At 40.0% G+C, this 17,644-nt stretch overlaps 1 protein-coding gene across 1 annotated transcript in view; it reads right to left on the bottom strand.

Annotated features, from left to right (window-relative positions):
• The window catches only part of FREM1 (FRAS1 related extracellular matrix 1), a 90,238-nt gene extending 75,943 nt beyond the window's left edge, over positions 1 to 14,295 (bottom strand). Inside the window, exons 1-5 of the mRNA XM_056848834.1 lie at positions 14,065 to 14,295; positions 7,080 to 7,174; positions 4,812 to 5,113; positions 2,535 to 2,719; positions 155 to 478 (exon numbers count right to left, since the gene is read on the bottom strand). Of these exons, the coding sequence (XP_056704812.1) occupies positions 155 to 478; positions 2,535 to 2,719; positions 4,812 to 5,113; positions 7,080 to 7,174; positions 14,065 to 14,295 (1,137 nt within the window). The remainder of the gene's footprint in view (positions 1 to 154; positions 479 to 2,534; positions 2,720 to 4,811; positions 5,114 to 7,079; positions 7,175 to 14,064) is intronic.
• Between the last annotated feature and the right edge of the window lie 3,349 nt (positions 14,296 to 17,644).

Below are 17,644 nucleotides of genomic sequence, written 5' to 3'. Positions count from 1 at the left end.
CAGTGCTCTGACTGACTATAGGGCAGCTTCATGAGTTCAAAAAGGTCTGATCCTTCCATATGTTCATCATACATAATATGCCCGCACAGGGCTTATGAAGCTTTCAAATGCATAGGAAGAGATAAGGCAACATCATCAACCTTATTTCAATTACCTCATAATTTTTCCTCTCTGTATGGCTGCTATTTGAAGGCTGATATGCTATAAGCATATCATTGAGGCTGTTCCACATGAAGGATGAGATAGGCTTTGTGTGGTCTTGCAGATGAGTGATGAAACCCTCTTGGGGTGGCTTGGTAATATTGAACACCAGAAGAGATTTGGGTGTTTCACTGTCTTCAGCATCCAATATGGCCGTAGACAAAGGGCTCAGAATGAACTGGTCTGCTTCCAGGGTGAACAGAGCCATGAAGGCAGCTTGGGGAGCCTGGTTAGAAATTGCCCCTTTGATCTGAACTGGAAGCCAAGAATGTTCAGTCTACCGAAGAAGAAACAACAAATTAACATGTGACAAAAGTGGATCCTTAACTATAGCTGAATCCCTTTCTGATAGCAGAAATCCTATGCCTGCTTTACTCTGAAGTAAATCTTACTGAGTGTCTAGAGAGTTTTCTCCCAGGAAAGATCACATTCTATTGATTACAAGGCTGATTTTGATACAAGCTTTCTTCATGACTAGTCTTTTCAAATAATTCCTTTGTAGAAAATACAGCAGGAAAACATTGCCTTCCAACTAGTCACATAAATATTTTTCAAGAAAGTTGTATGACTTGGATTTAGGGTTACTAATCTCCAGATATGACCTTGAGTTTTCCAGGAATTACAACTGCCCCCCAGACTGCAGAGATCTGTTCCCCTGGAGGAAATGGCTGCTTTGGAGGGCACACTCTATGGAATTATTCCTAGCTGAGGTCCCTCCCCTCCCCAAACCCTGCCCTCCCCAGGATCCACCCCATAATTTTCAGCAATTTCACAACCTGGAGTTGGCAACCCTGCCAGTGGGACAACAGATCACTCCTTAACCACTCATGAATTACCAGGAAGAACATATTGCCCAGCCATATATTCTGACCTGCCAGATTTCTTTTTTCTCAACAAAGAGCACAGATAGGATGTTGACCAAATCTTTGGTGGGATGCCTTAGTACTGGCTGCTGCTACTATTATTACTATTATGATGATGATGCTTTATATCCCTCCCTATCCCAGCCATGGTCAGGGTCAGGGCGGGACACATCAATACATACCATAAAATGATAAAATATTCAGTTCAAACAGTATTAATTAAAACCATCAATTCAGTTAAAATCATAGAATCATAGAATCACAGAGTTGGAAGGGACCACCAGGGTCATCTAGTCCAACCTCCTGCACAATGCAGGAAATTCACAATGCAGGAATGCAGGAAATACCTCCCCCCCACACCCCCAGTGACCCCTACTCCATGCCCAGAAGATGGCCAAGGTGCCCTCCCTCTCATGAACTGCCTAAGGTCATAGAATCAGCATTGCTGACAGATTACCATCTAGCCACTGCTTAAAAACCTCCAGGGAAGGAGCACGTACCACCTCCTGAGGAAGTCTGTTCCACTGAGGAAGCGCTCTAACTGTTAGAAAATTCTTCCTAATGTCTAGACGGAAACTCTTTTGATTTAATCTCAACCGTTGGTTCTGATCCGATCTTCTGGGGCAACAGAAAACAACTTGGCACCATCCTCTATATGACAGCCCTTCAAGTACTTGAAGATGGCTATCACATCCCCTCTCAGTCTTCTCCTCTTCAGGCCAAACATACCCAGCTCCTTCAACCTTTCCTCATAGGACTTGGTCTCCAGACCCCTCACCATCTTTGTTGCCCTCTTGTTTAACATCTACAGGAATGACTTCAACCCTAAATACAGAGAACAATCGATTCACCCAACATACTAGCTAAGGTGGACATTTAGCTATTAAATAGTGATATTTGATCTCTTAGTTTCCATGCTGGCCTTCTGTTGCCCCATCTCTAAAATTGTAGTAATAGTGTACCCAGAAGTAACATAGAATCATGAGGAGAATGTGTTTTAGAACAGAACCAGAATAAAACCAGAGTCAGAAATTTTGTATCCAAAATGACCTAGAACCCTGAAATAGTGTACACTAATCTCCCCACCCTTGTGGAGTTCCTACATAGCTTGGCTGTCATAATAACTTCCAATAGTACCTATGCTATAAGAAATATCAGTAGTCAGTATCTTTCTATACTTCTGTCTCACACACAGTAGATGCTGTGATTGATTTATTTTAAAAAATGTGTAATCTGCCTTTCCATCGAAGCTAGAGTCCCCACTAAAATATAACTGTGGAAACTGGGGAGAACACATGCCATGGGAGTCAATGGTCTGAACCTTTGTGGACACCATTTCATATAACCTGAGGAGAGACATCAGGGACTGTTTGAGGGGTGGGCACAGGAGATGATATGTGGCTCGGGTTTTATGCTGCCTACTACTAGGCTATTCAGAACCATGTATGTTCAATCATGTAAGACCTATACCTTGTACACAGTCTTGCTTCGGATGTCGGTGAGGTCCAGCCTGACAGGAATGTAATCAATGTTGGGCGAAGGAGGGTCCAGGTGCTGATATCTAAGGCCCATTAAGAGAAAATCCTCACAGGTCACTCTGATGTTCTGAATGATCTTCAGACCTGAAATGCAGCTCCCGCTCTGACACCTGGGTTCTAACAGTTCAATGGAACTTACAGTGAATTATGCAACAGAAACTTTCAGAAAAGGTGCACACAGTTACGGTTAGTTAAAAGCAACTCTCAATTGAAACACAAGCAAAAGTAATTTGCTGCTTTTCCTTTACTCTGACCTACCTCTCAACATTCAACAGTGACCCTTCCGATAATAATAAATTCAAGCAAGAACCGTCTGCTCAGGAGGTCTCACACAACTCCTTAATTTGCCAGAAATAGATTCTGAGGTGGGAACACTGCCCTGACTGAGGAGGGAAAGGATGCATTTCCAGACTGTGGTTGCAGTCCAGGCTGTCATGCGGAGAGTCTAATTTTTCTTTTAATCCAAAAGGGGGGTTTGAGGAAATAAGTAAACCTCCTGTGTAAAAGTCAGTAGGAAATATATTTTAACAAACAACAGTATCACAAAGTAAATATAGTGTCTAAAACACCCCTTGTGTCAGAATAAAAGGTGTAAACACGTGTAGTTTATGGATACTGCGTGCAGGACTTATTGAGACTAGAAGGTCCTATATATATATATATAAAGTCGTTGATGAAACAAGTTTGGTCTTCTCTTTTATTCTGACACAAGGAATGTTTTATACATTACTCTCGTTACTCTTGTTATACATTACTCTTGTGATGCTCTTGTTTGTTTGTTAAAATGTATAATATTTTTTTAAAAGGAGATTTATTTATATCAATTTTTCTGTAACCTTTTTTGGCCTCTTTTTTTTTTAGTTTGAATGGGTTGCAGGTGAATTCCACCCTTTCCTTTTTTTCTGTCAAAGACTTTGAATCAACCTCCAAAGTCTCTTCACTCCTCTAGAGATCTCTACTGAATGAGACAACAAACATGACCTAAAACTATTCTGTAGAACCAATGCGAACAACTGTAATCATTCCTTTTTGTATACTTCACAGTCTGCTGAAACTAGGGTTACCAGTTTTCTCCTGGGGGATGGGACATCTTCTGCCCCAGCTCCTGCTGCCTACTGCTGCTCAGCTGGGTGGTGGCAGGAAATGCCTGGGCAAAATGTGTGGGATGCAATTGGCATCCCTGGAGTGAGGCTATTGTTTCAGGTGGGACTTGGAAGTGATATCATAGAGTGTTAGGCAACTGATAGAGTGCCCCCCAGTGTGATGACATCACTTCTGACATGACCTGTCATATTGTCATTGTACCGGGGCCGCTGATCACCCTCTCTCCAGTAGAAGTCCCCACTTACCCCATTGCCTGGCAACCATAGCTAAAGTGGATATACCTTGGCACACCCAACATATATAAAGAGTTACTGGGATGCTGGCCTCCATTACTGCTTTTATCTACAGAATTTTGAAATAGAACTATGAAAGCTGCTACAGACCATGATACTTCAAATACTATGTGATGTTGAACATTAGTACTATCCATTATATTACAATGATGACTATAATTATTATTCTTGTTAAAAATAAAAAGCCAGGCATCTGTGGGATACAGGGGGTCAGCAATTGCTTTGTCCTCCCTGTCCACCTTCACGGTTTCAGCCAAGACCCCAGGGTTGGCAAAGGCCTCAGATGGAGAGAGGGGAATGGTTAATTGAACATTGGTCTCCCTACTTCTCACTTTCCGAGTCTCTTTTCCACAGCCTGGAGAAGACCTGGCGGCTCCTCGCTGCCTTGCCATTTGGCCTCTTATATGGGGAAGGCAAATAATGGTGTGCATGCTCAACTGTCTTCCCTGACATTACACATCTGTTCCCCATTTGCCCGGTCAGTCTGGCTCAGCTATAGCTCCTGCCAGCACCTCTTAAATGTGATACTCAGTGAAGTATAGGAGCTATGAATTGCCTGGCCTGGTGATGCCAGCCCAAAGGTTGAGGACTGGGTCATGGAAACCTGCTTTGGCCTAGGTAAGTCTGGGAGAAGATCAGGTCACAGGCAGTGTCTAAAGTGTATGTAGTACACCAGCTAATTTTCCTGGGACATGTCCCAGTATATTCCAGGAACAGCTGGTACCACCTGAATCTCAAACAGTAATGAGTCCAAATACCCTCTACCCTAGATGGAAATAGCAATAAATAATCAGAAACAAAATGTGCCATACTGGATGTGGGGAAGAAGTTTTGAGGATGGTCCCCATGAGGCCCTTCTTCTTTAGCTTCTTCAGTAACCAACTGACCATGGGCTGGTAGAAAGGTCTCTAAAGAGATCAGGCTTATAGTGCACTCCACATTTATCTTTCTGTTATAGTTTAAAGTAATTATGTTCTTGTTAATGACATTAGACAGGCCACGAAACTCAGGGACCTCCAGGGCATTGGGGGTCATTTTGATAATATTACAGTCTGGTTCAAGTAACTGAATATGAAGGGTGAATGTCTCTGTGAACGTTTCCATTTCTGTAAATCTGCAAAGGAAAAATAAAAATGTACTTTAGGAAGCAATGGCAACACATCCACATGCATGTCACAGTCTACAAAATTTTATGAAAATGTTTTTTTTTTCAGTTGATCTGATCATAGGAATAAATATAAAATATCTGAAAAGGCCTTGTTTGGTGATGAAATGACAATGAATACACCATAATGGATTTCCCAAGCTGCAATATTTCTAGAACAAAGTGGCTGTTATATTACCAAATGGTCTCAATATTGAAAGAACAATTAAAAAAAGAAGGTGGACTTTTGAGAGAAAAGACACATTTTGAATGTTTAATAATGGGAGATTCAGGTCGCCTGTTAGGGAAAAGCTATAAAGTGTTGCTACAGTATGAAACTGAAACAGAACAAGTAAAAGACTGTATGACAAAATGGATGATTTTGGAGTAGATATAGATATGACTCAGTGGGAAAACATACGCTTAAAATAAATTACGTTTACAAAATGTCAAATGCTTAGAGAAAACTGGTATAAAATGTATTTTGGATGGTATACATAACGCCTAAAGATACTACAAAGGCCAGTAAGGGATTTGATGGAAAGTGTTGGAAATGTCAAAGCATAGATGCAACATTCTATCATATGTCTCGCAAAAAAGCAAAAAAATGATACATGATGAAATGCAAAGAATATTGAAAATCAGAATTGTCCTAGATTTAAAAAGTGTGTTGTTAAATATTTTGCCAGACAATATGCCAAAAATATATAATGAATTATTTAAATATAAGTTGACAGCGGCAAGAGTGGAGTATGCAAGAAAATGGAAAGCAGAAGATTACCCAGATGTAACTGAATGGACAAATAAAGAAGCAGAATATGTAACTATGGCTAAGTTAATGTCTTTAGTAAATAATAGATCAACATCTGATTTTTATGAAAAATTGAAAGTATATCTTGCGTACATAGGTGTTAACTGATAAAAATAATAGAACGTAAAAATGTAAGTAAGAAATACGCCATTGAAGATATAACAGAAGTTACAGAATAAGTTCCATTATAATGGAATAATCTGATGTGTATGTTTATATGTTTGTATGTCTTTATGTAATATTTGTTTGGGGGGGGAAGTATGAACAATGTCATAAAAGCTAGGAAGCTTTGTAGTGTTTTTATTTTTATTTCTTTTAAAATCTTTACATGTACTTAATGCAGTATACAAAGAACACACTAGCTGGTCCTGCCAATGGGCTGGTTTTTAAAAGAGGTTTTTTTTAGTTAGTTGCTTGTCAGGAAACCACCAGTTTCTATTACTGGATAGTGCCATGAATTGTGATTCTGTTCCGCAAACCATGGGCCTAGATTCATGAACCTAGTGCTTAGCCCTGTTCAGATGCTACATTTATGCATTCTGGGAGCCTGGTAACTGCAGATATCTGAGTATACTGTCCATGATATTCCCAAGATGTGTGGCTGCCATGTAGTCTGAACACACATATACTGTATGCATGTACAGCTTTGGGGTGTACAAACCAGAATCCTGGAAAATCCACTAGTCAACTTGTCAATACCAAAGCTGTACATGTATTTTTTAAAAACGTGCACTGCCACTATACATATTGAGAGGCTCTGTACATGTTTAGAAAACTCCTGGTACACATGGATGTAACATCTGAAAAGGGCTCTTGAGAGATCCATTCTTGGAATGATAGTTGCCATCAATTACAGTAAAGATCACTGGCAGAAAAAAAATTGTTGGTGGACCAAGGAGAAGAATGAAACATTATGTGCATGGTAACATACATCTTGTATAACAGCAAATGGGCACCCTGGATTTATTTTTCATCATTGTGGCAGAAGAAGAAAGTACTAGGATGTATATGAGCATACAGGTAGAAAACATTCTAATTTCTGTTTTCTGTTAGCAAATGTTGGAAATGAGTTTGCTGTTCCTAAGGAATACTCCTTTACAAAAGCAAAACCCAAGTATGGCTTACCTGTATAACCTCAGCATGACCCAGTCTTCATCGAGAATTGGGCAGCCATTATGAGTGTACTTGACTTCATTGGGAAGAAAATGGCAATCAAATACCTGTTAAAGATAAGCTTAATTATAAAGAACACAGGTTAAGCTTAATTATAAAGAACACAGGTATGTCCTAGAGGATGTTACATTTTCAGGTGATTTTTGGTTTGCCTTGAGAGATGTGTCATAAAGCAGGAGTGATATTCATTCCCAAGCACAAAGAACTAGTGATACAGGAATAATTGTTCACAAAGAGGGAAATAATATTTAAAAACTATTTTAATGTTTCCTTTGTAAAGTTCTAATAAAAACATGATTAGCATGATCCTTGCGGGATTCTGGACCCGTGCTGCTGTTCCATCACAGAGGATTTCTCAGTCAGTAATTTCTATTCCATGGTCAGATTATGCTAACATAGCAGCAGGCAAGTGCTTACTCAAACTTTAGGAACGTCCAATAGCATCATATTATAGATCTGCTAATAACCAGCTAGCCAATGTGCAGTAATAGTGCTTAAAGTCTAGGGAGATCCAGGTTCCTACCACCACTCAGCCATGAAGCTAACTGGTTGATCTTGGGTCAGCAAGCCTAAAATACCTCATAGAGCTACTGTGAAGATAAAATAGAGAAGAACTATGTATAAGCTTTTTGGAGGGATAAAAAAGATAAAGCCCAACATTGCTCCTGAATCTGCTGCTGAAAATCCTAATAATTGTCAGACATTAGGCTTAAAATGATTCTTGTTTCAATTTGTTTTTAATGTGAATGTAAGAACAAACTTGGACAAAATTTGCATTTGCATTATGGATGTCCATCTTACACTATGTGTTTCTGTTCACAGAGCAGTAATACGTAAATCACTGTTCGTTTGCTACCATTGCATGGTTTCCCAAGTCTGTCACCTCAAGTGGGTACACTCCTTCTGCCTAATGGTAGGCACATTGTTGTCTGGATTAACAACCATCATAGTATTTTTACGCATGAAATTAGGAAGTCTATTTGAGCCTAGCCTCATATTTTTAGTCTTGTACAGAAATGTTGCTAATGTGGGCGAGAATCTGAAAGAAACTGAACTAGGGCTGCCAACCTCCAGGTGTGGTTGGAGTTCTCCCATAATTACAACTAATCTCCAGATGACAGAGATCAGTTCCCTGGAGAAAATGGCAACTTTGGAGGCAGAAGTCCCTCCTCGGTGCTGCTCCCAAATCTCCAGGAATTTCCCAAGCAAGAACTGGCAACCCTAAACTGAACCTCCATCTCTTAGGATTCAGTTTTTAAAAAGCCAAATTAAGCCTCATGTGTGAAAATTACTTCAGATATTAAGAGGCTCAAAGGCAATTTAAGTCACATTTGAAATTGCTCTTAGCGTTGAAAAATCATCTTCTCCCATGGCAGGAAGAGACAATGCTATCCATCAGAAAATAGTGCTGATAATATCCAGAAACTGTATTTTTCCATCATTAGTTCCTTTTAATTGATAACGAGGGAGATAAATAATGATTTTTTTCTTCAGCAGGACTCTCACCATAAGCAGAAAGCCATTATAAAACAGACACAATCTGCTTTGTTAAAAAGAAACATCTGTTTTATGCTTCCTAATATGTTTTCCTTTCATAAGAAGAGGCAGCCATAATTGTCCACAAATTTAGCAAGTAAAACAAAGGGGAGCTAAATCTTTTCCTAATTACTGTCTAGCTTTGCTTTGATTTCCACTTCAACTACTTTTCAATTACAGTTTGTAATTAAATTGTCACACATTCCTAGCACATTACTCATTTTAATGACAGCAAACTAGATCACAGGACAAGCCTTTCCTTAATGCAGCCTTTGCAGTGGTGAAAAGGGGGGGGGTCCTTTAGCAACACAAGGGCAGGTTTTGATTATCTTTGTTCAGGGATTGTTTTATTGAGTTTCACTAAAAACTCTTGTTGCCTGATCCAAATCCTTTCCAATTTGGGGATGAAGTTCACCCCACTACCATATACAGAGACTTACTTACTTACCTACTTAAGAGAGAAAGAAAGAAGAAAGAAAGAAAGAAAGAAAGAAAGAAAGAAAGAAAGAAAGAAAGAAAGAAAGAAAGAAAGAAAGAAAGAAAGAAAGAAAGAAAGAAAGAAAGAAAGAAAGAAAGAAAGCTGGGAATTCAGAGAACCTGCTAAACCTATCATTGCTATACTACAACTGTATGCTTACAATATAACAATATTTAGTGCCTTTAAAAAAAAACAGAGCCATGATATTGATATAAGCACGCACAAAAATAAAAAGATGCCACTGATGATAACAACACCCTCCCTTGAAAATCCTGATTGTTTAAGGCAGATGAAGAAGAAAATACACACTCTACAACTGTGAAAATGCAGAGGGAGGGAAGATGGTTATTTATTTATTTATTTTATTCAGTCTTATATCCTGCCCTCCTTGGCAAAGATCAGTGTTTTTGAAAGAACAGTGTCCAAACTAATTCCAATATTTGTGGAATGACTCCTAAGAAAATCTGCAGAGTGCAGAAAAGCCCTAGTTCTTATTAAAAAATTCAAAACAGATTCTAGATCTAACTGTTTTAAACAAATTAAATAAACGTACACAAATACATGAAGCTGATTTATTCTGAGTCAGGACATCAAGATTAGTGTTGTCTACTCTATCAAGATTAGTGTTGTCTACTCTAACCTGCAGCCACTCTCCAAGGTCTCAGTCAGAATTCCTCCATAACCTCTACTACCTGATGGTTTTAACCAGGTAAGCCTCAAACTAGGTTTTTAAACTAAATCATACATAGTCTGCAAACACAGACAGAATTATGCAAAAATTCATGATAATGTTTTGGAGCAGCCTAAACTTGCATACATTTCACAAGGTCAGTACGGAATGGCCCCTGGAAGGCCATTCTACAGAGATGGAACAACTGAAAGGCCATTTGCTAACCTAGGGCAGTTAGAAAAGCCTTGAGGATGGAATCGCAGACAAAAATCTTCGGGCTGACATGGTGCATTATACCACTAGAGGTGGTTCTTCAGATATAAGGGTCCCAGATTATGCGGAGGTTTAAAGGACCACCAGTTTCAATTGAAACCCAAAGCTAACTGGGTGCCAGTACAGGTATAGCAAGGTCACAAAGAGAGAGTCTAAGCAAATGGGCAGCCACAGTTTGCACAAGTTTCCAAATTGTCTTCTAGGTCAGTCCCATATATAGTAACCCATCTTTCAGCAGTGTAGTTTTGTGTGGCCAGATTAGCAGAGTCTACAAAGGATGATAATTTCCTAACCAGACATAGTTTTGAAACAGGCACTTTTTGTTCCGTTGCCTGATCTTCATTTTTTTTGGGGGGGGGGGGTGTCTGAAAGCACCCTCATGCTTTACGTGGTCAGACAATTTCACCCCATCTAAAATGGGAATCAACTTTACCCAAAACGTCAGCTCTGCTGGCCAGCATCACCTCTGTCTTGCCTGGATTCAGTTTCAGCCTGTTCTCTCCCATCCATTTGACCACTGCACTGAGGCACCAGTTGAGAACAGAAACAGCAGCATTTGGGTGCTCAGTCAAAGAAATATAGAGGTGAGAGTTATCAGTTTGTTGATGACACCCAACCGAAAGCTCTGGATGATCTAATTTAGCAGCCTTTCATAGATACTAAAACAACATGGTTGTTTTGTTGGGGGAATGTATGGAGCCCCGGGGCACATTATACTCTAGAAATCCCCCTACAATGTGGGTATCTGTATGATTTTCTCCAACAAGGAAAATACTAACATTTTAGATAGGGAAAATGGTGTTGGGAGGGGGAGCTTAAAGCTTATTGGTATCAGGCTGTGGCATGCCTGATATTCAGAGAGGAAAATACAGGGTTCCACATGCATTAGTTACTCCTGCTTTTATTGGGAGTTGATCCACAAACATTGGAATTGACTTGAACATAGTTCTTCCACACGTCTGCCCTTCCTGTGCATTTTTACGATTGTGGAGTCAGTTTATTTTCTTCCACACATGGCTTAAGTAATGACTTAAATAATGAGGATTTCTAAGGGAGGGTGCTGTCATTATTGGTGGCATCAGAGGATCCCGTTTTTTGTTTTGTTTTTAAACAGACCTAAATGTTAGTTTAAGTAGGTTCTCTGAATTCCCAGCTTTAATTTAACAAAAAGTCTCTAGCCCTTTCCCTTGTGGAGATCTCCCTTTTCCATTATATCTCCATGAAGGAAAAGGACAGAGACTTACTTTTAAAAAATGAAAGCTGGAAATTCAGAGAAACTCAAACTATCATTACAATGCTACAGCATTATATTGATATTTTAGGGCCATTTTTAAAATTGAAATCACTGTCTTGGGGGAGCTAGGGAGTGGTTTAACAATGATGATGGTCCAATCATTAAAAAGTAGGCTGGAAGTTGGTGGGGGTCAGCAGGACAAAGAAAACTAATAGAAACATTACACACTAGGAAAAAGCCAACTCAAAATCAACTTCCAGAAAAACATTGGGGTAAAAGTGGTATCTGATGGGGGGGGGAGGGGAAAAATCCAAAGTGAAAAATAAAGGTACAAAAATGCATGTGGAAATCAGGGGATAAACCAAAGCTGTATGGAGCCAGAACCAATGAAAAAACCCACATGGAGAAGTTTACTGGGAAACCTGTTTCACTATGATATTCATATCATTTTGCTTTACTATAGACAGAGGAAACGAAAAAGGGGCATGACACAGGGCTGCTGTTTTCAGTGGTAGCTGTGTAGTTCTAGTATCCATATTGATCAAGCTTTGTTTTCTTTTATTGGTTTCCCTCAAATAAACACAGATGGAAAAGTTTACTAGACAAATCAGGAGAGGAAAGGCGATATGGGGAATATGTTGTATTGTTGCTAGAGTGGAAAGAAACAAAACCCTCTTTTGTATGTTTACCATCTGTTAGCAATTCTTGGGAGCTCAGCAAATAACATGGTATGTAGTAGGTTTGCATTTAGTAACACCAATATTACAGAGGGAATAATTAAGAGGAACTCTGACATACAGTAAAGTATTGCTGTACATTGCCCTGGAGACATTGGTTATCTTCAGTGTATATAAACAAACAGCTGCTATACTTCATGGCAGCTCTTAACTTAAAACCTCCCACAGATTTGAAGGCCATTTATGCAGGGGAAATTTGTGCTGGGTTTGCTGCTCAGCGGACGCACATTTTTCTGATCTGAATTCTCAAAACTGTATTCATGGAGGCTTGTTGCCCCAAAGATCTTCCAGGAGTACCGTGCATTCAATCATCCATCCCCAGCAAAATACTGAGCTTTGGAATCCCTCCCCTCTGACAATGCTGCTTTGTTATTGGCTGTAGTGTATTCTTTGAAATATGCCACCAGACCCGCCAGCTTTGCAGCAGGATTCTTGCATTTGTAATTAACCACATGGTCATTTTACAGCCAAAGCAGAGGCAGATCTGGAAACCCACACACACACACACACACACCAAATTGTTTCAAGTTTATAAGAACAGAAAAACACTGGCAGGTTCATTTCCATTGCATCTTTCCATTGGTAATCACTCACAAATAGAAAAAAGAGTTCCATGCCTTTAAGAGGATGCTTGTGTGTATATGTGAGGAGGAAATCTTCCCAGCTGTGTTCACTCCCGATATCAGGGATTCATTTTACCAAACAAAGCAGAGAATCACACGCAGGATACAAGCCTGTTATTTTTTTTGTCTGCCATATTTATTTTAGCCATAAAATGATGCATCTATAAATAGAAATTAAGACAAGAGAAGCCAAGGGGAAAACCCAGTGCTCCTCCCTCCCTGTTATATCGGTGGTTAATTGCCTGAATTGGTGGGGGGGGGGACGCTGTGTCTTTCCCTCGGCTGCTGTTGTCGTCATTTCTATTTAAAGATTAATTATTTTGTTGCTAAAATAAATATGGCAGACAAAAAAAATTAACAGGCTTGTGTCCTGCGTATGATTCTCTGCTACTTGGCTCAGTTAAAAAAAGTACCCTGAGATCAGGAGTGAACACAGCTGGGCAGATTCCCACCCCCCCACACACACACACACACACGCATGCATCCTATTTAAGGCATGAAACCCTTTTTTTCCTGCTTGCGAGTGATTGCTAACAAAAATAAGGCAGGGGTGGGTAGAGGGGAATGGGGGGGGGGCATGGAGCATCATTTTACAGCCAAAGCAGAGAAGGAACCCACTCCCCACCAATTTGTTTCTGACCATCTCAAAGTAGGGGTCTAGCGCCAGTAAACTTTAAAGAACTCTGGTTGTTGAAATGGACCAGAAAGGTCACATATGAGGTGTGTGTGTGTGTGGGGGGGGGGAATACCTGACTCCATTCCCAAGATCTTAAAACATGCTACCAAAAATCACCAAAATGGCCTCAAGGGGGAGAGGGTTTGAAGGGGGAGGGACAAGTGGGAATGGGCATGAGGAAAGAAACCCTAAGTTAACACTATTCACAGGAATTGCCTCGATCAGCTTTGCTTTGGGATCGAGGCAAAATTTAAATTCGTGATAAAATAGGTTCCTGAAACCATGGGACAACTGCGAGGCAACTGCAAAGTGACTTCTGAAGGTCGAAAAAATCATGAATAACTCAAAAAAAGCCTCGAAGCAGTCCCATGGGGATCATGAGGCTGATAACGAAGCATAAATGATCAAAGAGTTTGAGGGCAAAGTGCAATTTCTTTCAGCCATTCAATCAAAGTAAACAAAGAGAGATCAGTCAGCTTTGCTTTTAGTGTTTATTCATTGTTTTAGTTTGGAGGACAGGATTCACAAGCAGTTTTTCACATTTAATTAACTATCAAGCTTCATTCACAAAGGAAGCTAATACTGTTGTTGGTAACTGCCACTTTACCTCTTCAAATGGTTGTTCCTACCCATAAATCCTTACTCCTCTGTCTCATGCACATGCAAAGATCGACACAATTACCATGTAATGAAATTTTCATTCTACATACCTGTGGAGTTAGTTTCCCAACTCTCTGGGTTATTGGCTCATTCATCACAACTTCTATTTTGCAGGCATCGTTCTTGCTGGGAATGGAAAACTGCAGGTCTTCTTGAGACAGGAAAACAGACTGACCCTTCATCACTTTCACCCCATGGTTGACATTGACAAAGGAGGAGAAGATGCCTCTCAGATTAAGTGCAAAGAGCAAAAGGAGCCAGCTGTTTTCCAAAACCTTCATAGTGTTAGCCACAATGAAAAACCCTTACAAAGGAGGTGTTGTCTCAGTCTTTCCAGAGAAGCTTCACCATATAATCAAGTGCACCAGACTAGATGTGTTCTATTAAGGATATGTCCTTCATAATGAAATCTGGACAAGGCGGCCTTTCAGAGTGCCTTCAGGATAATCAGGTCATGAATGAACTCCAGCATTAAGAATAACAAGCACGTCTGTTAAAATCTGAGAAGAGAGGGAGAAAGAATTTTTTTTTAAAAAAGGTAAAGCACCATCATCACAAACAACATTCTCATAGTCGTATTTCAGATCAGTTAGGCTGACCAGAGGCTGCCCTGGATAGCCCAGGATAGCCTACTCTTGTCAGTTCTCAGAAACTAAGAAGGGTCAGCCCTAGTTGGGATTTGGATGGGAAATCACCAAGGGTCCCAACACAGAGGCTGGCAATGCTAAACTACCTCTGAATGGCTCTAGCCTTGAAAACCCCACAGGATCACCATAAGTCAGCTGGAAAAATAAAAATAAAAAAAGGCTGGCGAGACATAGCAAGTCTAAGGGATATAGATCTTATGCAGATTGTTGAAGCTTTTTCCCTAGAATGCTCAGCACACAGTGTTAGAATGCGACATCTCAGAGGTGTTTTGCATGTTACAGGAAGCAGGAACAGTCCAAATTTTTTGGTGAAGAAAATCTGACAGGCACCCTTCATCCCTCAGATCACACACTCATATACTTACTCACACACAGTGGCAAAAATACAATAACCTATATAACTGACAATTTTCTGCCTGTTAATTTTTTCTCTGAGGCAGGTTACTTCATTCTGCCTAATGATACGGCGGACCCTGAAAGGAAGTAATGAGAGAGATGGTTACTGATTCACACTTCCTCTTGGTTTCCAAGAATCTGTATGGCACATTGTCCTGAAAACTCCTGGTGTAATGAATTTAATCCATTTGCAGTGCTGCAGTAATCCATTAGTGGGTTTCAACACATTATTTAGGAATTACTGTTTTTCTTGAATCATATAGTGGAAGGGAGCCCAAACGCCACCATGCCAACTTCGTACACAAGCCCACAGAATTGCAAGCCTCACCAAAATATTTTATTCATCTGTTTATTCATGCATGGCACTCCAACACCCAAGGTAAAGGTAAATTATTTTCCTCTTTATAAAAGCCCCCCTGCATGGTTGCACAATCTAACACAACCTCCTAATTAATAGCAGGATTAGTTACCCACTACAGCTGGACATCTGGCAATAACTAAGAGAGTAGCAGATGTTAATGTTGGGAAGAAGCAAAGCTGGGGTACTGAATACTTGAGCTTAATACTTGAGTTTGGGACACAAAGAGCATATTTGGCTAACAGCATCCGCAGTAACAACTTCAGCCATGTTCCAAAAGCAATATGACTACCAGTGGAACTACTGATTAATTAAATGTATTGACAATTTCAATGTCTAAAGAAAGAAACTGTATTTATTCATTTTAAATATTGGTATGCTTGCTGCTTTTTCAGAGATCTGCCTAAGACAGCACAGAAAATAAAAACAAAATCATTAAAATTAACAACCATTAAAAATTTAGCAGGCTACAACTACATAAAACCCCACAAGCACACATGTTATAAAGGAAGCCTAATGTCTCATTCTCTCCCACTCCATAATTTGTAGTACAATTTACCACATGTCCTGATGTCACTGAGCATTTCCCCATGAGTCATTGATGTAGGCCCTGACCTGGATGGCCCAGGCTAGCCTGATCGCGTCAGATCTCAGAAGCTAGGCAGGGTTGGACCTGGTTAGTACTTGGATCGGAGACCACCAAGGAATACCAGGGTTACTATGCAGAGGAAGGGAATGGTAAACCACCTGGTGTGGAGAGCCAGCGTGGTGTAGTGGTTAAGAGTGATGGACTCTAATCTGGAGGACTGGGTTTGATTCCCCACTCCTCGACATGAGCAGTGGACTCTAATCTGGTGAACCAGGTTTGTTTCCTCACTCCTCCACATGCAGCCTGCTTAGGTGACCTTGGGCTATTCACAGTTCTCTCAGAACTCTCTCAGCCTCACCTACCTCGCAAGGTGCCTGTTGTGGGGAGGGGAAGGTGATTGTAAGCTGCTTTGAGACTCCTTAAAGGTAGCAAAAAGCAGGGTATAAAAACCAACTATTCTTCTTCTTTTCTGTTAGTCTCCTGCCTTGAAAACCCTACTGGGTCCCCATAAGTCGACTGCGACTTGACAGCACTTTACACATATACAATAGTGTGGCATGGTGGGGAAATGGGGGATGCATAGTGTAATGATTTTAGAAAAAGAGGTCCATTACATCACACATCACAAAGGTGAATGGGGAACCTGCATGACAGTTTCCCCCTTTTATATTCTGTAATCAGTAAGCTACCCACAGCAGCTCTAGTAATAAATCATTGCCCAGCCCAAAATTACCTGTATCCTAAAACTTGAAGAGACAGAGTAGAGACCATTCAAATAAGCATGTAGCATGACGTGATTACCATGACAATGAATGGATGAACAGAGTGTCTGAGCTGATTCTACAGCAAAGCGTTGTTTGGGATGACACTGAGTCCTATGAAAAATTATATTTGTGGCATTTTATCTATCATGGCATACATCCAGACAAGCAGTTCACCACTGGACATTCTGATATTAAAGTGATGAACAATCTGTCAGAGAAATTACAAGCAACCATGATGAGGAAATCATACTTCCTGTATTAAAATCCAGGTTGTAAAAGGACAAAACATTCAAGCATCTTTGTGGTTTTAGTCACAATGACTGGAATGAGGAGACCATTTCCCAAGAATCCTTACAAATCACCCACTCAGCTAACTGAAATAAATACCCTTTGAAAGCCTTGGGGTGTCTTTAATTATAAAATAGTGAGCAAGCCACAATGTTTGATCCCACACTAAAGTTTTATATGCAGTTAAACCAATACCTCTTTTCTCTTTAAGACATACTTCACACAGCCTTCTAATCACGCATAGGTTGGCAGTTTGCATTGTACAAGCCTTGTTTAATTTCCTATTTACAATTCCTACTTAATGCTTAAAATAATGATTAAAGTACAGTTCTGAATGGAAAGTATGGCGTTTTAGAAAGCATATTCTCTAATCGAAGAAAAACAAAAAGAAGAAAATATTCTTGTGGGTAAGCAAAAAAGAGAGTAAAAAAAATCAAACAGGCTTTAATTGTTTTTGTGGGTAACCATCCTAGGTCTAATTAGTTAAATGGTACAATATTTGTTTCAAGAGGTCTACTTTTCTAAAAACAAATATATATGCTCTCAGACATTGGCTTAGATCCACTTGGGTATTTCAGCAGGCCAAAG

The sequence above is a fragment of the Euleptes europaea genome, chromosome 4 (assembly GCF_029931775.1).
Source record: "Euleptes europaea isolate rEulEur1 chromosome 4, rEulEur1.hap1, whole genome shotgun sequence".
Classification (NCBI taxonomy): Eukaryota; Metazoa; Chordata; class Lepidosauria; order Squamata; family Sphaerodactylidae; genus Euleptes; species Euleptes europaea.
Note: the sequence above shows the minus strand (reverse complement) of the source record. Positions and strands in the feature narration are given on the sequence as shown.